General features: G+C 47.8%; 2 protein-coding genes across 10 annotated transcripts in view; both read left to right on the top strand.

Moving 5' to 3' along the window:
* Positions 1–16,490, top strand: part of kiaa0825 (KIAA0825 ortholog) — an 86,043-nt gene extending 69,553 nt beyond the window's left edge. For all 6 annotated transcript variants that reach the window (XM_035530220.2, XM_035530219.2, XM_081715003.1 and 3 more), the window contains one exon: positions 16,040–16,490. In XM_035530220.2, coding sequence (XP_035386113.1) covers positions 16,040–16,136 — 97 coding nt within the window. In that variant the 3' untranslated portion in view covers positions 16,137–16,490. The remainder of the gene's footprint in view (positions 1–16,039) is intronic.
* A 139-nt stretch (positions 16,491–16,629) lies between these two features.
* The window catches only part of arb2a (ARB2 cotranscriptional regulator A), a 119,561-nt gene continuing 111,190 nt past the window's right edge, over positions 16,630–25,000 (top strand). For all 4 annotated transcript variants that reach the window (XM_027006275.3, XM_081714999.1, XM_027006273.3 and 1 more), the window contains exons 1-4: positions 16,630–16,763; positions 17,373–17,508; positions 17,785–17,886; positions 21,748–21,848. In XM_027006275.3, coding sequence (XP_026862076.2) covers positions 17,409–17,508; positions 17,785–17,886; positions 21,748–21,848 — 303 coding nt within the window. In that variant the 5' untranslated portion in view covers positions 16,630–16,763; positions 17,373–17,408. The remainder of the gene's footprint in view (positions 16,764–17,372; positions 17,509–17,784; positions 17,887–21,747; positions 21,849–25,000) is intronic.

Genomic DNA, 25,000 nt, shown 5'->3' with positions numbered 1-25,000 from the left:
AGCGCCACAAATTAGCCCAGTGAACGGCGCACAGAGCCGGGCTAATGAGTGCCTGTCAGCGAGGTGAATGCGCAGGAATTAGCGTGGCGGCTGGCCTAGAGAGGGCACGTTTCTGTTTAACTGCGAGATGTAGCTGGGTTGTAGCAAAACAGTGAATAAAATAAATAAATAAATATATAAATATATATATATATATATATATATATATATATATATATATATATATATATATATATATATATATATATATATATATATATATATATATATATATAGCAGCGTTTGTGGGTTCGTGGCATGATGGGATTCATTTTACGAGAGAGAGAGAACTACAAGGACAAAAAAGGACTAAATAAACTGCACAACACTGCGTTTGTGTCAGATTCATATTCACTGGATTTGCGCGTTGATGTAATGCGTGTGTGTGTGTGCCACGCTGCCTCCTCTCTGCAGACGGTTTACTGCGTTGACATTCATCAGGCGCATTATCACGAAGCCTCGGCGGCCGGACGGATCCGCGTGCTCGCTGCGTTCTGGCTCCCACGGTTCATTTCGGTAAACCCCCCCCCCCCCCCCCCCCCCCCCCCCCCCCCCCCCCGACATGCCGCCCTGCGTCATCGGAAACGCCCGCGCGCCACATAAACCCATCAAGCATCGGGCCAAAACGACGAGTGTGAGGTCCTCGCCGCCGTCAGCACGTGTCCTAGTGTCTCTCTCGGGCGCCTCCTGCCCGCGCGCTAAAACGCTCTCGTTTAAGGCGTAGCCGCGCGGACGTGCGCAAGCCGCCCGCGGCCACTGTGCAGTGTCATGCTGCAAGTCAAAATAGGCCAATTCATTTCCTCGCGTGGAGCTAAGTGCATTCTTGGCTCGGGGAGCAGCGGGACTGTGTACGCACGGAATAAGCCAGGGAGGCCATTTGTGACGGGCCAGTGTTACTGCCCTCGGACTTAGTGTGAGGTTCTGGCAACCCTACACCTTGCACTTTTATTTAAATCTCTCTCTCTCTCTCTCTCTCTCTCTCTCTCTCTCTCTCTCTCTCTCCCTATTAATCTTTCGAATAGGGTTAATAAAGATGGATTTGTGAATAATTTAACTCTTAACTAAGTTGAATGCTCTTTTTTTCTGCCATTGTGTCCCTTCCTGTTCGAGTTTACACTAGAAAGAGCCAATGAAGAGGCACATTTAGATAGCCACTCTTATTACTAAACCAAACATGCAGGTACACACACACGCACACACACACAAAAACACGCACGCGTGTGCTCACACTCCTGATCTTGTAACAATGTGTGTGGGGCTGCCAGAATAACAAATAGGCCAGCCAGCCCATGCATGCTAATGTTATGTGGTAAGCAGTTTTGTTGACGAGTGCTAATACTCCTTTCATACTATCATCAAAAGCGCCTAATACGGCAACCATTACTCCCTCTCCCACTCTAGCACACATGATGGATGGTGACCTTAATACGGGTTAGCCGAGTTTTTGAAAGTTAAACCACCCATCATAAATCACAGAATTATTACAATGCACTTTAATTGGTTAAGGACTGTTTATTTCCTAAGGAGCTTGAAAAAACTGGTTTTCGGCACTTTTTAATTTGCAGAGTGCATTTCCATTACGAATGGCACTTTAATATTGCCCTCCTTTGTCATGCAAAATATGCAACATGCTGGCAATCTATTAATTGGGCGGGGAAAACTGCGTGGCAAGCGCAAATCCATGTGGCGTGCCTGTTTGTTGTTGTGTGTGATGCATGGGTGTATGCACGTGATGCTTGACTGCATACACGTACCAGAAGAGGGGACACTTCAGCGTCAGCTTGCGGGAGCAGAGTGGAAAACTCATTGCAACCCGTTTCCTTCCGCGCGGTGCAAGCTGATTGGTGCGACGTCGCAGGTCAGTTTGGCGAACTGAACCCGTGTCGAACTCGAGGGGCTCAGATAAGTGTTGGGACACCAGCACAAAGTCAACACCCGAGAAAGTCTTAAGAGCAGCGTGTACCATAATGCCTGAGGGTGGAGAAGCTGATGGAGGTGATGGAGGTTTTATATAGTGCTTATTGTCATCTGTGTTGTAGATACTACTGCAGCTACTACATTATGGCTTTTTGTGCCTCCCGGCAGTTCATGTTAAAGTGCGTAATCATATCTTATGACATTCATAAAACACCTCACACATGCCAGAGGTACGTGAGAAATTTGCTTGTAACTGATATGTACAGTTTTCCTGCTGCTATTGTTTTCTTAGGTTGTTGTTGTTTTTATTTTGATATTGCAGGGTTTCCCTTTCTATTTATGACTGTACTGTCCTTCTCTCTCTTTCTTTATATCTCTCCCTCCCTCCCTTTCTCTCTCCCTCCCTCCTGCACTCTCTCTTTCTCTCTCTCCCTCCCTCTCTCTCTCTCGCTTTCTCTCTCTCTCTCTCTCTCTCTCTCTCTCTCTCTCTCTCTCTCTCTCTCTCTCTCACACACACACACACACACACCCTCAGATGACACTCATCCTCCTCCTGTCCCTCATTTCCCTGCCTGTCACTCAGCCGTCCGCCTCGACAACCTGGCAGACCAATCAGGCTCCGTCTCCTGGGACACTTTGTCACGCCTTTAAGGATGCATGACAAAGTGCTGCTTGATTTCCCAGTGGCCAGCCACTGTAGCACCACAGTCACACACATGTATACAGAGACATGTGCGCACACACACGCAGATCGTCACACCAGTGCCTTGGCACAGACAGAACTGCATCCCTCTTCCCCTCACTGTACGAGCCAAACGTTTCAATCAGTATAAAATATGTGTCATTGTCCAAATATGTTGCTAATAGTATTTAAGGAAACAGGAAACATTTACACTGCTACTTGTAATTGGACGTGCAGTGACCCTGTGGGAATGGTTGTTGAATTAAAGCATTAAGTGTGTATTTGAGCATCGCAAAGGCCGTCGGATGATACTCCGACGAAAACAAAAAGAAAACGAATCTGCAAGAGTTTGGGTTCAAAACTCTTGTCAAATATGTCATTCTGGACCAACGGGACTTAGATGTTGAGACTGGCAGAGATTTTTCGACTCCTGGATTATGACTCAGCACTTGCGCGAGGCGTTGAGAGAAGGCGCTCGCTATCCGCTCTGTGAAGCTCACTGACCACTCACACAGACGCTCTCTGATGTTCCCTGTCTGCTCGCTAGCCGCTCTGTGAAGCTCGCTGACCACTCACTCAGACGCTCTCTGATGTTCCCTGTCTGCTCGCTAGACGCTCTGTGAAGCTCGCTGACCACTCACTGAGACGCTCTCTGATGTTCCCTGTCTGCTCGCTAGCCGCTCTGTGAAGCTCGCTGACCACTCACACAGACGCTCTCTGATGTTCCCTGTCTGCTCGCTAGCCGCTCTGTGAAGCTCGCTGACCACTCACTGAGACGCTCTCTGATGTTCCCTGTCTGCTCGCTAGCCGCTCTGTGAAGCTCGCTGACCACTCACTGAGACGCTCTCTGATGTTCCCTGTCTGCTCGATAGCCGCTCTATGAATAGCCGGCAGAGACTGCGGCAGTCACGTTGAACAGGAGGAGCTTGAAAAATAATTCCCGTAATTCCTAGTGTACGGCTGAGACATGGGTAAATGTCTGTTAATGCATTTGTTCATGAAAGACAGCAACATTTCAACACTGCGTTCACAAGAATCACAAATTTTCAACACTTATTGAACTGCCAGTCAATCCAAATCCCCCGATACATGAGGTAACACACCTTGTTGATGGATGAGATTACCGGGGGGGGGGGGGAGAGAGAGAATCTGCAATTATTTATTACACAAAGAGATTGTTTATTTATGTATTGTAGCAGTCAAGTGCTGTGTTTTAAAGATAGTAAATTAATTTGCCAGGTATAAAAGGGTTTTGAACTAACTCTTTTGACAAAGTAATCCTGTTATTAGAATATGAAGCCTTTATTGAAAGCTGATAGAATTCTGCATTTCAGCTCTTCCTGGCTTTAGCTGTGAACTGCGTGAGGCTTCAGGTAAACAGATCAGGTGTGTGAAAGGTTTGGCTGTCATGCTGCAGGCTGCTTTGACAGGTCTTCTGGAAGGAGATCTGCTTGTGTAACTTCTGTTTGGTGTGCCATGTTAAAGAGATTAGAAATACAAAGAGGTAAATATGACTGAGATTATAGCTGTGTGCCTTTTCTTTCTCTACCATGGAGGTTTTCCAAAACAACAAAACAGCTCTGTTCATTTTGTGTCATGCCAATATTGCTGACACGTAAAACATTAGAGGACACACGAGTGCCTTATAAGGCGTGAGGTGTTTGTATTTTTGTGCCTGTTGAGGTTTCGTCTTATATAAGAAGTTTCCCTGTCATCACGACGGCTCGATGAGTAATAGGCGCTCGCTAAAATAACAGCATGACTTCTGATAGGAGCCGAGGTCCACTGTTCTGATGTTTTGCAGTTTCCATGTCTGAATTTCTCAGCGGTGAGGTCTTAGCAGGTGTGCTGTCACTGTGCACTCTCTCATCCTCCCCTCTCTGTGGCGTGTTTAGTTTAGGTCTTTAAAGGCGGTGGGATTTAGACAGGGATGAGGGCGTTAAGAGTCGGGGCAACCGCATTAATCACACGGATCAGCTTTCCCTTCCTTTCTCTCCATGTCTGCGCCTCTTTCAGGCTACGCGGAGCGTGTCAGAAGCCTCCGGTTGCCTCCAGCTCGGCCGTGTCCGTCATAACTCCGGCGGGTGGCAGAGCGAAGCCGCAAGATCGAGGCTCCCTTTAGCTGGCGGCGTGGTGGAACTGGGGAAAGTTCAGGCGTTCTGCTGGAACGCCTTGCCGAGCTGGGGGGCGGGGCGTAGGCCCGTGAGTGACATAGCAGGACAGGCCAGTGCCTGGTGAAGAAACGCAGGGACACCTTTCCCGTGTTGAGAAGCCCAAGGCAAGCGGCGGATGGAGCCATTAATGGACGTGTTCACTCCTTTCCTTCTCCTTGCGCTGGTGTGAATGCACATATCCATACAGTACGACTGTACATTAACACTTGCACGCGTGATCACTTAGCCCCCCCACGCACACTTCTTCATCATTCCCCTAGCCAAATTTATGATCCTAATAGGCGTTGCTAAAGTTCCCCGGGATGAGGTGTGAGGATTAACGGCCTGCCAGACTTTTATTACCTGTGTGGTGTTGGTAATTAGGCTAAACAGATGAGATTGGCGCCATCAGAGCAAATGCAACGTTATCCTGGACCTTGGCTAGATTTATAACTGTAGCGGGCCCTCAGGGGCCCCTGGTAATGCACTCGCTTCATGGTGTCACATGTGCTTGACATGTTTACCACCACTCCAGCACTGTAACGTGGACCGTGCCCCATGTACCTAATGACGATTGGTATTATATGGCTGGAACTGGCATTGTTTCCCCAGCACTAAAGTTGAGAGTGAGACTGATTTACAGGTGGGGTGCAGCTCTCTCGGTGGTAATGCACGCGATTATACTTGTTTATTTCTGGCCCGTTTTGGATCTTTGTGGTGTCTCTCCGAGGCAGCTGTCAACTTCGCCACCTTGCAAACCTTTCTTTGTGTGATGTAATTGCGCACAAATGACTGCAATTAGGGATGAAAAATAAATTATGTTAATTGAGCCATCACATGTTAATTGTATGGTCAGTACATGTTGCAGGTGGACTTTGGGTTTGGCTGGTGCATTCAGTAATTTCCCTTAATTGGCAGAGTGGGGACTGAGATCTATATCACTGTAGGAAGTAATCCATACTGCTTAAAAAGCCATGTCACATCCAGCAAGTCTGATCTCCTCTGTCAGATGCCATACCAAGCTCCTCCTCTTTCCACGCTCCCACCCCGACGGCTGATAATCTGATGTAGTGAAAGTGCATTCCAATATGATTTGCATTGTAGTTGCCAATTGCAGATCATTGCACACCTCTTCAGCGTCACAGCGGGGGGTATCAGCTTTTCTGGCAACACTTAGGGAACACAACCCGTTTTTCCTCTCTGCGTGAAGCGGGGTGGGGGGTTGTTTCTGACAAACCCGAGGACAGCCGTGTCGGCAGGGCAGAGAGACCATAACTTATTGCGTGCTGATAGCCTGTGACAAATCGGCAAGGATGTGCAGGAGTGTGCGTGCGTGCGCGTGTGAGTCTGCGTGTCGTGTGCGTAAAACCCCTTCACAGATCATTTAGCCCCAATGTAGCCACCTGGGTGGCGGCCCCTCAGCCCAGGACGCCCTGCTACCCCCACCTCTCCACCCCCCGCCCCCCCGGGCTGGCTGACAGTGCTGGGGCTCGTGAAGCAGGCACTGCTGGCAGATTAATCAACACAGGCTCCCTGACAAATCACCCTGCTACCAGCATTGATCTGAGAGAGACAGAGAGAGAGAGAGAGAGAGAGAGAGAGAGAGAGAACGCGACTGCCTCTCTGAAGGGAAAGGGCACGGTTTGGCTTACAAATAGCTGCCTTCCTCTCCCAGTCTACTATCAACACATCATACCATCCAATCACACACGCGCCCCATTACCAGATGTGACAGACACACGCGGCGTATCTGCACTGCGTATCCACACGCTACTGAATCCGAGCGGGTGCAGGCCAGGGCAAAACAATAGTGTTGTGACTGGCTAATCCCGGGCCTCAGGTGCTGCCCCCCCCCACCTCGCCACTCCCCCTCCCCGTTCAGACAGAAGCAAATCAAATTAGAGCAGAAAGTGGGTGAAATGAAAGACTTCAGCACAAAAGCCCCACACATCAGGCTGTGTTTGAAATCAACCCCCCCCGGCCATTCCTCCACGTTTCATTATCAGCCGTAGTGCAGGAAGTTTGTGCCGCTCATTCATGGAGCATTTCCAGATTAGTATTGCTTTGACATTTGGAGCGCTCGAAGGTGCCACTGTAAATGCTTTCCTTAAGGGGACGGAACCCGTATGAGAGGTACATGTTAATGCACGGTACGCTTCATAAAAACGATCGCTCCAGCTACGGTCGCTACGAGACGCATACTGATGTCTGTGCGCACGCCCTAAAACGGAACACATGTTCTGTAGCTGGCTTTCACTTCCGCGTTTTAGGCGCACAACGCGTTGGGTCATGCGTTGTCGTTGGTATCGGTAAGCTGATGTTTGCTGAACCATAGGGCCATATGGTTTTAATGAAGGATAATGAGTGATGGAACTGGGTGTGTGTTCATACACTGGGTCAAGTTATTGGGCAGAACACTGAAACCAGAATCCAGTGGGTTGATGCGTGACTCACAAAGGTAAAGGAACTTTGCAATCTACTGGGCTTTTTTAGATTTTATATGTCATTGTCAGTCAAGTATTGTCAAAGTAATTTGAATATCTTGAAAATCAAACAGACATAAACACAGTGTAGTTTACACTAAGTTGGTTATGTTTGCAGTATGGTTTAATGCACTGCTATGTGACTTCTGGCCAGAGACTTCAAAATATAACATTAAAGAATGTTAAAAAAAAAAAAACCTCAATAAAATAACCACAAACAACATTTTTTTTTTGTAATATCATTTAAATGGGGGTGCCAGTATTCCCAGAGGTCATAAGACAAGATGTACTATCATAACTCAGGTTGAGTGATGTTGCCAAGCGAGCAAGCCCGGCAACCACTGACTTAAATCTCACTAATATTCCGAGGGAGTCGCTGGTAAGGGGCGCTGGCCGTCGGGCGACAGGTCATCTCCTCGTTTGGCCTCTGCTGATGTGTCCACCTTCGCAAATCCAGTGCAGCAGATTGAAACCTGTGCGCGCTTCCCATCCGTTCGGCCGGTGTGCGGGGCAGGGGCCTGCCTCGCGCGCGCGCGTACCATCTGGCCCGTTTATCAGGCCTTCCCTCCAAAAAAACAGCACAGACAAAAAAAATAAATAAATAAAAAAAAATAAAAAAAGCAGTAAACCGGAATTTCACACTGTTTGAGCCCTTCGCATGGAACCCGTGTTGGAGCTATTTTAGGGGACGCTAGAAGACAGGACTAAGAGTCACAGATTGTTGCCGTCTCTGGAGGAAGTTGCGGTATTGTGCTGAAACGCTCCAACATCCATCTCGACTTAGACTGACATTTTTCTTCATGTGAATGACAGTTTTCCTGAGATATAAAATATTATTGAAAACAACAACGTCATTGTCCAGCCTGCATATGTCTTTCCGTGTAACATACACCTGGCACACAACACTGCAATCTCCACAGTGCAACATGTTTGGCAATTGCAGATTCGTTTCCGTTGAAGTATAGGTAGCAATTTGAGACTACAACCATTGTGAATCCCACCATTACAGACAAGAGACAAAATTTAACCGGAATCAAAGTGTTACCGATGGAAGGGAATCTGATCTGAAGCAGATTTCCAGCCACTGAATTGTAACTGGGATTTGATGGCAGCTAAACCCCCATTTCACGCTCATAAAACTTCCAGCCTGTGACGATGAACTCTGCCGGTGTGTCGCTCGATGTGATTTTAAGATGAATTAAATTGGAAGCTACATGTAAAGAGGGCTTAACTCTATACCTTAGAGGGACCAAATACTGAGTTGTTACTAACTAGCAAATGTTAGCTTAAATTCTCCCCACTGGGCTTATCGGTTCAATAAAGAAATAGCTTAATAAGTTCTAATTAATGCCCGGCTGGCTTCTGTTAGTACTAAATGTAATATAACCCTAAATCACTTTTGGGTTCTTGATGTCCAAAGACAACCCAGAGCTAAATAGCGAAATAAAGAATGAAGAATGGATAGGGGGGACATCTAAGTGCTGTCCTCCTTTTTTCCCTGGTCCAATTAGACCGATCTGAGCTGTTCCTCCTCTGTGAGGTTTTAGTAATTATGAGCGAGCAGGGCTGGGATTCTGACCCCCTCAGGAACGGTATTAAACCGTGGTCATATATTCGCTCATTACTGGCCCCACCCCTGGGCTTCTGCACGTGAGCTCCATGGCAGGGGTCAGCCATGCTTTAAGTCTTGTTAATTTGAGATCAGTCTAAACGAACGTGTTAATCTCTCTCCTGTTATTAAAGGGCTGGAACTGCTTGCAATCTAGCCATAACCATTCCATGCAGAGATTTTTACACCCCCCCCCCCCCCCCCCCCATTTTCCAGTCTTTTTTTGTTTTGTTTTGCCAAACCATTTTAGTTTTCAAACATTTCATGACAGGATGATGCTGCATTGACAAAAAAAACAAAAAACCCCAAATCATATGAAGTGTGAAACACGCTCAGTACACAGTGGAGACACCATCACAACATAGACAGTCAGGTTCTCTCCTATCGTTCCAAAACGATACTCACCAGGAAATGAGGTTGGTCGGGAAAGGAAGTTGATTTGTTCTAAGAATAGCTCAGGGTCCTCTTTGGCTCCTTCGCTTCATTCAGGACTGGCATTTGTCTGGTTCAAAAAGGCCCCACAGGGCAGCAAATCCCTACAAGGCGATGCTCAGAATAAAAGCCGTTTACGCTGGCTTCTTATCTGTTTCACGCCTCTTTTGCCTGATGTAGTGGCAGGGTATTATAGACCAAAAAAATGCCCACAGAGTACTGTGCTTCCATAGGCATCTTTAGATGATGGGGGAGCATAACGCTAAATTCCGCTGAGTGTTTGAAAACACACCTGGCTATAATTAGGTGGCATTTGATATTAAATGAGGTAACAGGGTTGACTTATTCATCTCCCAAGGCCCCCAAAAGTTCCATTAATGTAGTGGAAAATGAGCTGTTTGAAATGTAAAGAGCGTCAGATGTGACCCACCCCTTTTTGCCAAGCCGAAAGGCCATCTTTCTGCTCGGGTACGGCCCCGCAGCTGCTGACAAGGAGGTTAAGGATGAACAGATCAGTAGAACAGCGGGGTAAGCGGTCCACGCCAGCCCCAACTACCCAAGCGCTGGCACAGTGGTGCCCAGGCCCGACTGGCTACAGAACATGCTGGGTGAGGGAGGGAAATCTGGGTCTGGTCACATGGAGCCCGGCGTAGGTGGTGCCGCGCGATCGTCTTGGCCGGGCGCGCTGTACTGTACGAGGAACGCTGGCAGAAAACAAAGCGAGTTGCTGTGCACATGAGAAAACAGGCACAGCGTTGGGAAAAGTTTTTGCAGTATCAACATATTTGTTTTTTTGAGCCTGGCTGGCATTACACACGGCTGTCATTTTCCCCAGTCTGTCTGTGTGTGTGTGTGTGTGTGTGTGTGTGAGGAGCTCTTAAAATATGCATTCTTTACAAAGCGAGACTGCTGAATAAAGGATAGCTCACATCTTAGAGGCATATCTAGGTGAAATCAGGATGAATCTCTTTTTGTTGCTGTGCTCTGCTGGGAGCAACGGTAGCAACAGCCCGCCGTGGTGTGTGGCTGCGTGCGTATGTGTGTGAAAATCCACACGCATGCGCCTGCTTGTGTGTGTGTGTGCGTGTGTGTTTATAAGTGTAAAGCTTTGTTCATTCATTTATAAGGCCACGGCTGGCAGACACAGGACTTGTGTGCTGGGCACCTGCGGGGCTGCGGACTGATCCGGGGTGCACTGCAGGGAGGCAGTGTGTCGGCGCAGTGGCTTTGTGGTAAAATAAGAGCTGTCACAGTGTTCTCGGGGTGCAGCCGAGCCCTGTCAGGGAAGACGGATTGCCTCTGTGGAACTCCTTGATCCCTGGGACCCGGAGGCTTGCTGGAGCCATCGGCAGGTGTCTGCCACTCCTGCTTGTTATGGGGCATGCGTGCGCGCGCGCGCACACACATACACACACCCACACACACACACGTGTGCCTGGATGTGAGCGAGACGGAGAGAGAGAGATGATTGGGAGGGTTGAAGAAAGACGAGCTCCCTATACCCCACATTAAAATCCCACTGTTTCTTCGTCAGTCCTTTCCGAAGAAATGTATCATTTCGCTTTAGCGTTAGCATCGCGTGTTGGTTAGAGTACTTTGCGATGAGTTTTACCAACTTCAGGCCGAGAGCCGGCGCTCGCATGCTGGCTGGACGAGAGGGCTAATGATTTAGCTGGACTGATGGGGTCCTGGGTGGTGACTCAGCAGGCTGCCGTTGCCACGAGAGGTGTCATCCACACATGGGCAACACACTTGACATGAGACGGCGTCAAGGGCAAACACAACCCAGCGCTGCCTTATTTGACAAACTGCAGCCAAGGTTAAGGACTGGGCGTGCTAGAGCGAGTGAAACCGCTGGGTCTCTTAACAAGCGCATGAGCAGCTCACCACACCAACCGGAATCTGATGGTATGGATATGGATATCATTTCACCACTTCACGGTGCAGAAGCTCATATAATAAGATCCCATATATAAATCTTTAAAACCAAATCTTATTTGTGTGTGTGTGTGTGTGTGTGTATATACATATATATATAATATGTATATAATGTATAATTTTATTTATTTATTTTTCTTCCTACACACACTGTATTATTGTTTTTGTGTCAGGAAAGATTCCTGACTTTTCAGGACTTCCCCACGGGCAGCTCATCTGCTGAAGTGGAGCTGTCTGGTGTGAGACGCACGCTCTGCCGTGCCGGGGCTCATTGGTGGCAGAGGACACAGCAAACCGTGAACGTGGGGGAGCCCCGTCTGGGGACCCTTTTGATTGGCACGTGGCGGGGTGGCAGTAGGGTGGAGGTGGGCCGAGGTGCCCCTGCGGCAGTGCTGGGGCAGATCCAGGTGACAGGGTGACGGAGTGGTATATGACGGATGGAGACGTTGGCTCAGCGCACGATCGACAGCCACCGCTGGAGGACGCTCGCTCACCGTGGGAGCAGTACCGCAGGAACTACAGTTGGAGTGTGGGAAACGAATGTCGTTCGGACCAGCCGTAAACGCATCTCGGTTCACGCCGTTCTTCGCGCAGACTGTGCCTGTGACATTTCCTCGTGTCCTAGCTGTATGTCGTACTCCCACACCTTCCAAAGGGCAAAACCTATGAGCATGAAATGAGCAGTCTTCCTCCCGCCCTGGGGCAGGGGCCAAGCTTCCGAGTCTGGACCATCCCCCCTCTCCCTTGCCCAGTCATTTGCCGCTGTGGCATGCATGGAAAGCCACGACCTTTCCGCAAAAGTTCAGCACTTTAAATATTTAGCTTTGCATTATGACGGATCCTTGAAGTGCTAAGCACGTGCGAAGGCTCTGATTAGCGCAACTTGTCAGCCGCCCAGCGCTGCATCGCTCTTTGTTTGACAGGCGCGCGTTTAAACAAACGCCGGTACCTGCCGGCAGGCCGGCGGCCTGAGTCCTGCTCGCTGGGAAGCGCACAGGGCTGAAGAAAACCACTCCAGCGGTTGACAGCTATTCCACTGGCCTCCCTGTTACCCTTTCAGCCCGCACTTGTGGGCCCACCACGTGGCGGGACCCGAGCCGGGTTTAAACGCGGTATGGGAGTGGCGTGAAGGTCTGGCAGGGGCTCCAATCCCACGGTGAAGATCGGTGGGTCAGAGGTTTGGCTTTCTGTGGAACTCAGCAGGGCTGCCGTGTTGATCATTCATGTACTGATATTACATGTAGAACCGCCCAATCTGTTCGAACCTGCAGCTGTGCTCATTTTGTTTAACCAAGCTCCTGGCACACACACACACACACACACACCAGCCAACCTGTGTGCTTGCATGTAGATGACGTCATGTGTGCAGAATCCGCCAGACGGTATAAATTGACTAAATATATGAGGCCTAATGCACTCGTGCTACTTTTTCATGCTGTGGGAACGCTGAGTCAGCGAAAACGATATTAATGCATGAAAAATGGGCACTGCGGTAAGAGTCAAAGAAAACAGACTTATTAAGACAGAAAAGCTGAGGGACTGTGAGGCCGACGCTGTGTGTTTGTCAAGAAACATTAACAGACTGAAGAATCAAAACTTCACCTTGTATTGGGTTTATCCTTGTAGAACGTAGGCGCTTGGTGTCTGCACATCAGGACACGGAGTAGTTTGCATTGTTATCAAAATTTTGATTAACCACTAAATCTCATTTACTGTTACTGAGAAGTCAGGATAACCTGAATAGACCTAGGAAAAAATAAATAAATAAATAATATATATATATATATATATATATATATATATATATAGGGGTGGAGGGATGGTTGGAGGGTGTGTGAGTATATATATATAGGGGTGGAGGGATGGTTGGAGGGTGTGTGAGTATATATATATATATATATATATATATATATATATATAGGGGTGGAGGGATGGTTGGAGGGTGTGTGAGTATATATATATAGGGGTGGAGGGATGGTTGGAGGGTGTGTGAGTGTATTTATATATATATATATATATATATATATGGGGTGGAGGGATGGTTGGAGGGTGTGTGAGTATATATATATAGGGGTGGAGGGATGGTTGGAGGGTGTGTGAGTATATATATATATATATAACAGAGCCATTTAGAAGTCTACTCGTAACATGCTACACGGACAGATGCACTTTTTTAGCAAAGGGTTCATTGCTGGTGCTGCCATGCTGTACCCCTCCACCCTCCAACCATCCCTCCACCCCTTTTCAAATTTGCACTTAACACCTTCCTGTTTCCGGGCTTCTCATTCATCAAGTGTGTTTGTCCCACTGACAAGCCTCGGACTGCCGGCTGAATATCAATATCAGCTAAGACAACGGCGGTGCCGCTGGCCCGGCTCGCCTTCAGCTAAATGTCACCCAGCTTAATCCTATTTGAAAATTAAACACTGAAGAAGGAAAAAAAAAACAAAAAAACAAAAGTCTTCTTTTACTCCACCCGTTCCACCCTGACACCAACATCACCACACAGCATGGCCGTGTTGGCGCGGCGCGTCTCTGACATTTGTGAATATTGTGTTTTCCTCGTGTCCTCTATTATTTGTTATTTGTTTGTTGCAAGGACGTAATGACTGACTGGGGATGAGAGACCGAAGCTATCAGACTTTTTTATCTGAGTGAGCAGGAGGTGTGTGTGTGTGTGTGTGTGTGCGTGTGTGTGTGCGTGTGTGTGTGCGTGTGTGTGTGCGTGTGTGTGTGCGTGTCTGTGTGCGTGTCTGTGTGTGTGTACGTGTGTACGTGTGTGCGTGTGTGTGTGTGCGTGTGTGCGTGTGTGAGTGTGTGTGTGTGTCTGTGTGTCTGTGTGTGTGAGTGTGTGCGTGTGTGTGTGCGTGTCTGTGTGCGTGTGTGTGTGCGTGTGTGTGTGTGTCTGTGTGCGTGTGTGTGTGCGTGTGTGTGTGTGTCTGTGTGTGTGTCTGTGTGTGTGTGTGTCTGTGTGTGTGTCTGTGTGTGTGTGTGTGTGTGTGTGAGTGTGAGTGTGTGTGAGTGTGAGTGTGTGTGTGTGTGTGTGTCTGTGTGTGTGAGTGTGTGTGAGTGTGTGTGTCTGTGTGTGTGTGTGAGTGTGTGTGTGTGTGTGTGTGTGTGTGTGTGTGTGTGTGTGTGTGTGTGTGTGTGTGTGTATGGTTGTGGTGGTGAGGCCAACGAGGCACTTGATCCGCACAGGATGATCCATTGCCATTGAAGCAGTACTGAAATGTTGCTATGGGAAAAGAAAAGACAGTGAGAGAAAGAGAGAGCTAGAGTGAGAGACAGAAACTCTCCGAGAGAGAGAGAGAGAGAGAGAGAGAGAGAGAGAGAGAGAGAGGAGTGCTGTTTCTGTCAGGTTCAGGCCCAGTGGCTCTGTTAAGGGGCCTGTGACAGGGAAACAGAGACACATTTCTAAGAGCAGACAGGCGAGAGAGGCTCCCATGCATCAAACACACATATTTACATAAACAAATCCTCCCCATATAGCCTGTAATTACCACACTGACAGTGCCGGCCACGCGAAAAAAAAAGAGCTCGTTTCACACAGACAGATACACAATGATGGAGGCAGAAACTCCATCACAGTGCACCTACAACGGGTCCAGGCTTCTTGGTATTCATGAACTTCACCAAATGATGGGACGAGCCGTCCACCCCAATATATGGAGTCCATATGTCCTGTTCCGAGGACGTGCTTTCCCGGTGAATAGGGACACATGGGGGGGGGGGGGGGGGGGGAACACAAGGATTTAAAAATGCAATTACTCCACTTTTTAAACAGAGGCATTTGTAGCTAAACTAATGGCAGAAGATAAGCACAGTGCACTCCACAAGATAAGCATTCTTCTAGCATTGTAGTGCTACGACTGTCTCTCGTATAAATGGGCGAGTCATAAAAGTCCCATTACTGTAATGAGAGGGATATCACTTACTTTTACACGCTGTCACAGGCATTCACGGGAATATTTGCCATATTAGATTTACTCAGTAACATATGTAGTAACATTTAAAGCATTCAAATCATGAATTCATGAAACAGTGACACATGGAGCGTTTGCGTCCATGTTCGTGGGATGGCGGTAGCTATTTAAAAGAGACTTCACCACTCTCATCAGGTCACATATATCATCGTGCTTTGAATGGTTTTGTTTGTTGCCATCTTCGGAGTTAACAGTGGATTAGCATCTAAATGTTATTGATGAGCTATCGTGCAACACATGGTGACGTTAAGGTCCAGTATGACCTAATGGCAGAACAGAACAGGACACTGATTAGTAGTGCTGACCAAGCCGGATATAGGAAGATTAAATCATTAAGACCCCTGTAATCATGTCTCTGTGGTTGTTTACTTCACAAGAAGAAAACGGCCATCTTGGGATTTGAAACATGCACCTATCTCTTCATCAAAACGGAGGGCCGATCCCAGCTTGATCGATCAAAAGTGATTGACTACATCTTATCTTATTGAAATGTTGCATTTTTCTTTAGACGCTCCTCAGCTATGCCTGGGATGCTACGCCTCATGTAGGTATTTGTTACTTTAGTCCAAAACAAGTGTGGCATTGATTTTAGGGCCAAATGTTTACAGTATATGTACAGCAGGAAAGCTGGGATTCCTTTATGAGTATTACCTCTGATGTGAGGTATTGTAGGTGAGACGTATGTAAGCCAGCGCTCCTTTACGAGTAGCTCACTGTTTGTTAGACTTGAATGTGTTGAGTTGAATTGTGTGAAATGGGCTCATGCATTCTAATTTGGACATTTCTGTGTGCTTACATTGCAGATGGGAAATGCAGGATAATGCAGAACTTGAAGGTGAAGAGAAGATTCTGGTGGACCATTTAAGGAAAATGTATTTGCCCAGAACTCCTGAATCTTAGGACCTCCTTGTTAAGATGCTGTAGAATGACTCCATTTCTTACTGGACCACAGCATGTAATTTAATATAGCAATACAGTCTATGTATAGCATTGTATTTGAAGTCATTTTTGCATTTCATGTTACTTAGTTTTCTGTATTTTTTTTTTTCCAAACATGGAAACTATCTTACATGTATACGTCTCTAGAGACTTTTTCCGTCCTATCTATATAACTTGCAGTGAATGAAAATCACTGGTACTGAGATGACCTTACAACGTCTCTTTATTTGTAACTAGCTTATAACGCACTTATCTTCCTTTCCCTCATAAAGTGTATATCGTTTTCTCAAATAAACACCAAGCCTGTTAAAACTCTATAGGTTTTGTTTTTTGCGATGACATCAATAGATAACATCAGCAGCTAGACACTAAAGCAGGTTATGTGTTACATTTCCAGCTGCTTCACCTCGCTGTCGGCGTGGGTGGATGGGAGGGGGGTGTGGTTGGGGGAAGGCGCCACTGTCGCTTTAAATCCCGGCGCTTCCGTTGACGTGTTAGAGCTTCCGTTTCCGCGCCAATCCGCGGGACTTCCTGTTTGGGGTAGCGAGGAGGCAGGCATGCTTGAAGCGTCAGCGCTGTGTTGACATGGTACGTGAGCGAAGGCGAGCACCGTCTGTGCGAGCATGTCAGCAGCAGCCCGGGCGGCCGCGAGCGAGGGGCTTCGCTCTGCAGCCCGGGCGGCGGAAAGCTGCGCGCGCGAACGAGCGAGCGAGCGAGCGGGGGGTGGGGGGAGGTTTGCTTTGCTCCGCAGCTTCGGCGCTAACCCGCTATCTACCCTGTCCGGATACTTATCCGCGTTAGATGACAAAACAAAACAAAACAAACAAACAAAACAAAAACAAAAAGAAGAAGAAGAAGAGTGAATAAAAAATTAGATACGTGAATGATGATGATGTCATGATGTGTGTCGTCAGGGTGAAACAAGGACACCCATGCATTCCATTAGCACGAGGAAACGGTGTGTAGGTTGTTACGCGATGCAGTTTTCTTTATAATGCATTGCATGGGAGCAGCACGTTCCTGCTATACAGGTATTCATGTTCTGGCATGGGTAATGAGCGTGACTGAGGGCTCCCCTTTAACCACCTGCAGGCTGGCGTTCACTGCTGTGCCCTGTGTACTTTATAGTTACGTCATGTCTGAGGCATTAAACCTTCCCGTGTCTGGTTTCCTTTCCTACTTCATTCATCCTCGCAGGCCGCCACGTTGTGAGGTCCTTGAGTTGGAGCGTCCATGCTTTTCGGAGCTGATGTGTTTGTGTTTTGTTTTGCGTGGTTAACTATGGCCCAGTTATTGGCACAAGAGGACAAGGAGAAAACTACTGCACTGAAAGGTAAACGAGAGGCCTGGGGCGTGAATGTGCACGCTTTTGAAAAGTTCACGCATCATGTGCATTGCATCAATCACATTTGCACTTTTCTAGGTCTTTCAAGTTGAATGATCAATTTTTTTAAAGACCTGTTACAATCATCCAAGGTGTTTGTCACTACCTTAAAAAAAGACCTATAGCGTAAAAGTATTGTGAATATTATTGAGTCTGCGCAGAAGACGTTTGGCTAAATGTCAGGACATCTTTGTGATCAGTGTGCACCTTTGTGTTCCTCTTCAGATTTGCTCTCCAGGATAGACTTGGACGAGCTGATGAAGAAAGACGAACCTCCCCTTGTCTTTCCCAAAACCCTGGAGGAGTTTGAATATGCTTTTAATGAACGTAAGATACAAGTTTTAATTTTCCCATATCTTTTATACTAAAGGGCTTCTGTCACAGTAAATCTCTGGGGTCCACATTTATTCTCTGTTGCTGTAATTAATATATAGCCCTCTGTATATAGTATTTTACAATGTATTTTAATTACCATAGCACTGCAGCCTGTATTTTGGCAGCGCGTTAGACCGCTGAGGGTTCCAGCTCAATAATGTACAATAACAACACCTTGAGACCTGTGAAGCGGACTGAACAATGAGCAGTACGATAGGTGTTTATCAGTAATAAAGTAGGTAATGCACGTGTAACAACTATATTTACAAAATGCCATAAATGGAAAGGGAAATCCAGTATAAGAGGTCTTACAATGACGCTGTAAGGTTTTATGTACAGTACAACACTGTAGCAGTGGCTCACGGTACTTTAAGCACAGTGGACTAGTTGTGCCCCCTCCCTGTGAACTCCATCCATGTTGTGTGAAAAGAAGTTACATTCACAGCATTTGAAATGCTCTCTTATCCAGAGCGACTTGCATATTTATCAGGATCATGTGACTGACCGTGGGGAATCGAACCGTTGACCTTGGTGTTGCTAGCGCCTTGCTTATCTTGCTCTCTCAGATGAGCTACAGGACCACAAGTACTTCTTAAGTTCTGTTTTCCAGCCCTGATACGTAATCCTTGAATCCTAATCCTGTCCATGTTTTTGTAACCACTATCGTAAATGTTGTCATATTTGGAATTTGTTCACTGATTGGCTACTGTGTCAGAGTTAGTCCTAATAATAATAATAATAATAATAATAATAGTAAGTAATAATAACAGAGGAAGTGTAATAACAGCTTTAGAGCAAGAATAATAACCTAAAGTCTAAGTAGTCTGTATTTAAGGCATCACTTCTGGAACCATTTTCATGTTATTGTAGGGACGTAAGCTAGCAGGTCTGCAGAAGGTCATTCTGCTTGCTGTGCATGGGGCTGACTCAGGTTAGTAGCAGGAAAGACCTCTATGTCTAAAAATTGAATTCCCAGGTTGTTTTTCCCCCTCGGAGTACAGCGGTTTGTGTACATCACTATAGCTCTGCCGTAAACGTTCTGTATGTATACGCTTAAAAAGGAGAACTGTTATGCTCGGTAGTTCAGCAGCAGTAGAATGTGTTGTCGGCTTTTTCTGCTGGTCTCTCTGCAGTGTGAAACAAAAAGCGTGCTGTTCTCACCAAGTTCATTGAAAGAACCCTAACCTGATAACAGAGTTGCCTATAAAAATGTGTCACTGTTGGGGATCGCAGCCGCTACTGCCTGCTCACCGCAGTAATGAACGCAAGGTGCTGCAACTTAGCGAGTCTGAAATGTGCTGGAATGAGAGAGACAAAAGACGGGACCCTTTTTCTCTCCCCTCCTCCCGTCCGAAGAGGCGGCCGGGGAGCGAGCGTTTTCGCTGGCCAGCAGCGCCGGGCTTGGGTTGTGATGGTGCTGTCTGTTTTGAGAGTCTCCCGAGTCGCTGGCAGCTGAGTGGACAAGTTGTGCGCGCCATGGGCTGTCAGTAGCTTACTCAGCCTTGCACTCCGCTTGACGGCCAGATTTGCATAACCTGCTCCTCGCTCCGGAAACACTCCTGTTGTTGCCTTGAATACTTTATTTCAGTTTGGGGGAAAATATACCTCTGTGTGTCTGTCTGTTTATCTAGCTGTTTGTCTATCCATCCATCTGTATATCTGTGTGCTTATTTATCTATTTGTTTATTTTTAATGTTGTTGAAACATCAAAATGATGCATTTAGCGTCAGATGAACCATCGATAAGGTACCTAGACTTCACTTAACTTAACCCTGATCACTAGTTTGAGACTTTTTGGAGAGGTGTGTTTTTTTGTTTTTTTTTGTGATTTAACCAAGCAGCCTGTGGAATGTGTGCGCGTTTGCATGAGAGCACCGTCTCAGAGCCGTGCTGCATGATGGCTCCATCACAGTTAGCCTTCAGTTTGTTTATTACTGGAAATCCAAGGTTATGTACACCTAATTAAGCTAAAAAATTGAGAACAGCATGCTAATTACGCAAGGCGTGGGAGGGGGGGGGCTTGAGGAGACGGATTCCTCAGAGAGGCCTTGATGTGAGGGTGCTGGAGCTGAACCTTCATAGCATGCAGCCTTTCATTGCATCCATCTCTTCCTTCTGCTAGGCACTGGTCTTCACCCCTGTGCGAATGCATAATTGATTTCAGATACTTTTTCTTTTGTGTGTCGCCTGTCTCTCTCTCTCTCTCTCTCTCTCTCTCTCTTTCCGTCTTTTACCGCTGCCACCACTATGAAACAAAGCCAACAACAAATGAACCCCCTGCCTACAGTGGCCACGCCGATGAAGGGCCTTTTAGCGCTAAATGATGTTGAACAGCCACTGACGACGGCAAACGCAGTAATGCTCGTCGAGTTAACCGCGTTGAATTTATCGCTCGCTATCTGTGCAAAAGTGCCGAGCTTTGAAAAGGGGGAGGGGTGGGGTGGAGAAATAAAGGCGGATGAAAAATGCTTACGCAATCGTTTCTCTTCAAAGATGTTTTTCTTTTTGCCACGCTGGGGTAATTGGGAAAGTATGAGACCCTGGGGCTGTTTGGGTTAAGTGTGTATACTTTGAGTATTTTAGCGTTGTGCATTTGCAATCAGAGAGGTCACAATTAGATTTAACACTGTTTGGTGCTTCATTATCTGGTAGTATCAACAGCACGATATATGAGCCTATCCCTCAAGCACACAGTTTCCACAAGTATTACACACCGCTTTGCCTTGCTGCGTGACTTTGAAGTTGGTAGTGATCTCTCACCAGTGAGCGTAATGCTTTCTCGAATGTTTTTAAAAAGTGCTTTGCATTTATAATGGATTTCATGCAGGGGCCTGTAACTTCATTCCCGAGGACGTCTTGTCTGTTTTTGGCCGAACGAGCTCTGAGTGCTCCGAGTATTCCCGGGAGCGTTCCCGGTGTCCGTATGCACTGGACTGTTCACGCCTTCCGTTTCCTCTTCTCCTTGCTCCAGTCGGACTCTTCCAGTGAACGGGTCTTGCTGCAGGCGCGGTTGTTCACCTCCAGCCGCTCCAGCAGCTGTTTAGCAGACTAGCTGCTTGGCAGGGCGCTCGCCGGGCTGTCCGGCCTTGGCACGAGGGTGTCACTTCACAAGGGTCAGCGTGAATGAAGTCCTCTGGCCTCCACTCAAACCAGCACAGAAAGGGAACAGTTGTGGTGGTCCAGCAACACACACACACACACACACACACACAAGCACGCACGCACACACACACTCTCAGCTCTCAGGTGGGTGGGGTGCAGAGGCAGAGAGGGGCTAGTGAGCTGCCACACCAGATGTCTGAGGCAGGCGTGCCAGACGTCCCAGAAGGCCGAGGGAGTTGCGATTGGAGGAGCATTAGCCGTCCACCAGCCTTGTACCTGCCAGATGGGGACGCCAGCCAAACATATTTAATTGCATGAAGGGAGAGATATGCCCATCGAGCAGGCCGCGAGTCTTGAGCTGACTGACCTGGCCGGTGCGCGCCTGTAGCCTGGCCCGGTGGCTCCAGCAGACCGCGGTACGGATAACGGAAGCCAAAGCCTCACCGTAACTGGGGCTAGGTTGACCGTTAGCCGCCCTGCTGTTTCTTTGCCTTGACCGTTGGATTCCAAGTGCATCTGCTTTTGGCGGGCACGTGTACTTTGGTCCTGTTCAGCGCGCCATGTCATACTAACGTTCCAGTGGTTGGAGAAGCGCCGGGTGGCGCAGGCCGATGTTTCTGTACTGAGATGACGTTGCTGGAGAAGTATTACAGGCTGAAAAAAACAAACAAAAAATGCTTTAACTCTTTAACCAATTCTCCTTTCCTCTAGATGGACAACTGCGACACACGAAAACCGGAGAGCCGTTTGTCTTCAACCACAAGGAGGATCTGCACAGATGGAACCAAAAAAGATACGAGGCACTGGGAGAGGTGATTTCCACATTTTGCTGTTTTCCCCTGAACATCGTTTTTTATGGTTTTAATCACGTGGTAATTTGGTCCACAGTTTATCTATGTAACATATACTTTCTTATTTTCACCCCTGTTTTAGATGTGGTAATTAACAGAATAGGGAGAGAAACATATGGCAAGTTTGAATACGTTATTGGTTGGAAAAAGGGTCATGGTGGTATATACTGTTAGTGGGGAACTTTGATGATGGTTTTGATGCATCTGTTTCCCAGGTTTAATAACTTTGTAATTGGATTCCGGGCAGTAATTGGAACCGCTCTCTGGAACGCTGCGGATCTGTATACATGCACTTGCACACACAATGGAATGACTCTAATAAACTCACACACACTTTAGCGACCCCCCCCCCCCCCACACACACACACAGTCGATCACTTTTACTCACAAACCCACTTTCTTGCTTACTATGTGTCTTACACGCAGGGTCGTGTACAGGCTCTGTGCCGTAAAACCCCCAGCTACCTTTTGCAATTGGTGCGCGTGCGCGCAAGTGTGCTAGTTTTTGTCTCGTTGGTTTACGTCTTATCTGCTCTTGTGCTGTTTGCGCCTTTACACTTAAAATACACGAGTCACTTCAAACCCTCTGCCACGGTCACGCACACACTGAGCGTGTGTGGACCTTCCTTAATTTTGCGAGCCCCTCACTCACCTTACACGTAGCCTGCTGAGGTCAGGGCCCCCCACGCACGTACTAAATGTGCATCCTTCACTCCCAGGCCATGCAGTATGTATAAGAATCGGAAGTTTGTCCTTTTTTTTTTTTGGCTTAATTATGTCTAGTCATTTGCCTCTGTACTACTTAGCTTTAATTTTAGTGCTTATTCTTTTGAAGTTATTCTTTTGAAGAAAAGAGAATGCCTTGTTTAGAATTACCTTTACGTTTTAGTTCTAATGCAGGGTTCTCCTTGGAGAAGCAGCCTTTTTAAACTGCCTTTCACACGCTTCCATATCTGTATTCATGGCAAACCAGCATGAGGCGAAAACATTTGGGTACTTACTTCATGAACCCATGAACTTGCTAAATGTGAGATTTGTTTGAAGTTCAAAGCCAAACGCAGACTTGACAGAAACATTCTAAACTAATGAGTCAGTTCGTTGGAGCGCTGGCGAATTAGTTTAACATGTAGCCTAAAGAAGTTACAAGTGGTATTCAGTGGTTAGGAAGCCGCTATCGGGCATGGAACTGGAATTCATCTCTGTGTGGGAGAGAGCGTGCTAACGCGGCTGATACAGGCATATAGGGACTGGGTTATCACACCGAGCAGAGCCGATGACCCTCTGGGTCAGAGCGATGAACAGTCATCAAGTTGCCACACTGTCAGTTCATCTCTTACGTGACCTACCTGGGGCGGTGAGCTCCTGGCAGCAGGCGTGGAGGTGTGGAGCGGGGGAATTGGCCATCGTCGGCGACGGCGACGTCTGAATGGGCCGCCGCTCACACCCTCTTCCACGGGAGCTGCATGGCGCTCCACGGCACGCCGCGCCGGGAGCAAGCCTTTGTCAGGACACTCGCAGCAGCAGATGTTCAATTTGCACTTCAGCCTGGTCTGAATGAGGAGTCACACACACACACGCACACACATGCTCTTATGTCGCCGTGCCAGCGTGCTGAGGTCAAGGTGTCGTGGTTGTATAAGGCTAGGTATTCATCGGAGACTGCTGCTGTTGCTCGGCTGCTGGTGGTGTGGGCGAGAGAGCAGCGTTTTCTCTTCTGTAAGTCAGCAGTCGTCCCTGCTATCTTTTTTTTGTCTTTATCTCAGAGAGATTACCAGCAATTATGGCTAATTATTATGATTTAATTACAAGTATTAATTAGCGGTAATGATTGTGATTTGTGTATGCAGGTGCGTTCATTCGTCTCTAATAGGCCTACATGCTGTCTTAGGTTAGTGCTTGACTTTAGGAAGTTGAAATCCACCAAACTCACTCCACCACTGTAGGTGTGTGGACATATGTCAGGTCTCTGTGAGTGTGAAACTGCTGATCTGGGATCAGTTCGCACCTCCCACGTCCTAATGAACCTAGCATGATGAACTTGGGTGACCTGAATCCCCGAGTCGGCCCAGCCCGGCGCCGTGTTTTGTGACCTCATGCCACGTCCGTCAGTCCCAGGTGTGAATTAGAATTCGCAGCCAGTACGTGTCGAGTAGGAGATTAAGCGCCACTGGTGGAGGGCTGGCACAAGGCTGGCGGAGGTGTTGTGGCGGGGCGGTGGCCCCGGGGGGGGGCGGAGCAGTTGGGTGCAGAATAAAACGCCCATGTCGCGCCCGCTCATCCGGAACCGCCCCCTCTGTTACTATGTGTTGGCATCATCGTTAGGGGGGAACGCAGAGCTAAAGCGCCCCACGGCTCGCGCACACGTGAGCCTCCGGAGTGAGAGATCACGGGGTGATTTGCATCAGTGAACTCTGGCAAGTGTGGATTTGGCTCAGAGGTGCGGGATGGTGGATGCGCACGCGTGCGTTAGCATGAATGTGTGCGGATGTGCGTGCATGCGCGGGCATTCCTGTTAGAGGTGGAGAGGAGGTGGGGTTACTTCCAGCGTTTACTGGTGAGGTGAAAATTTGGTGTGTATGCACACGCTTCCAATTCTGTGCCTCCCAGTACTCTCTGAGATTTATTCCCACGTGTTTTGCAAAGGTAAGCACAGGTATGGCGTTCGCATACGCGCGTGTGCGCGCGCGTACATTCATGTTGCTTAAGTCAGACGGAGCTAGGCCCACACCCACACCCACACACACACACACACACACACACACACACACACACACACCCTGCGCCAACTGTATCTCAGGCAGAGCAAGTGTGTGAAAGGCCTGTAGGGCTCTGTCCTCTTTGATAGGTGACACAGTGTGGGCTCCGCTCCAGATGGGAGGGTATTAAGCTGTTAATAAATGGGGATTTTTCACTCCTCTCCCCGCATCTGCGGTATGACAGACACGCACACAGTATTCTAATGAAGCAGGCCGGGCCAGATGGCTGCCTCATCGGCCTGTTTTCAAACCCCCCCCCCCCTTATTGTGCATGTCCACACTCTGTAACGTGTATTAGGAACTATTGACTCACGGAGAGCGAGAGAATACTGTCGCCACAGTATTTGTGATGCGCCA

The sequence above is a fragment of the Electrophorus electricus genome, chromosome 5 (assembly GCF_041902795.1).
Source record: "Electrophorus electricus isolate QZ-2024a chromosome 5, ASM4190279v1, whole genome shotgun sequence".
Classification (NCBI taxonomy): domain Eukaryota; kingdom Metazoa; phylum Chordata; class Actinopteri; order Gymnotiformes; family Gymnotidae; genus Electrophorus; species Electrophorus electricus.
This window is presented reverse-complemented; position numbering and strand designations above follow the sequence as displayed.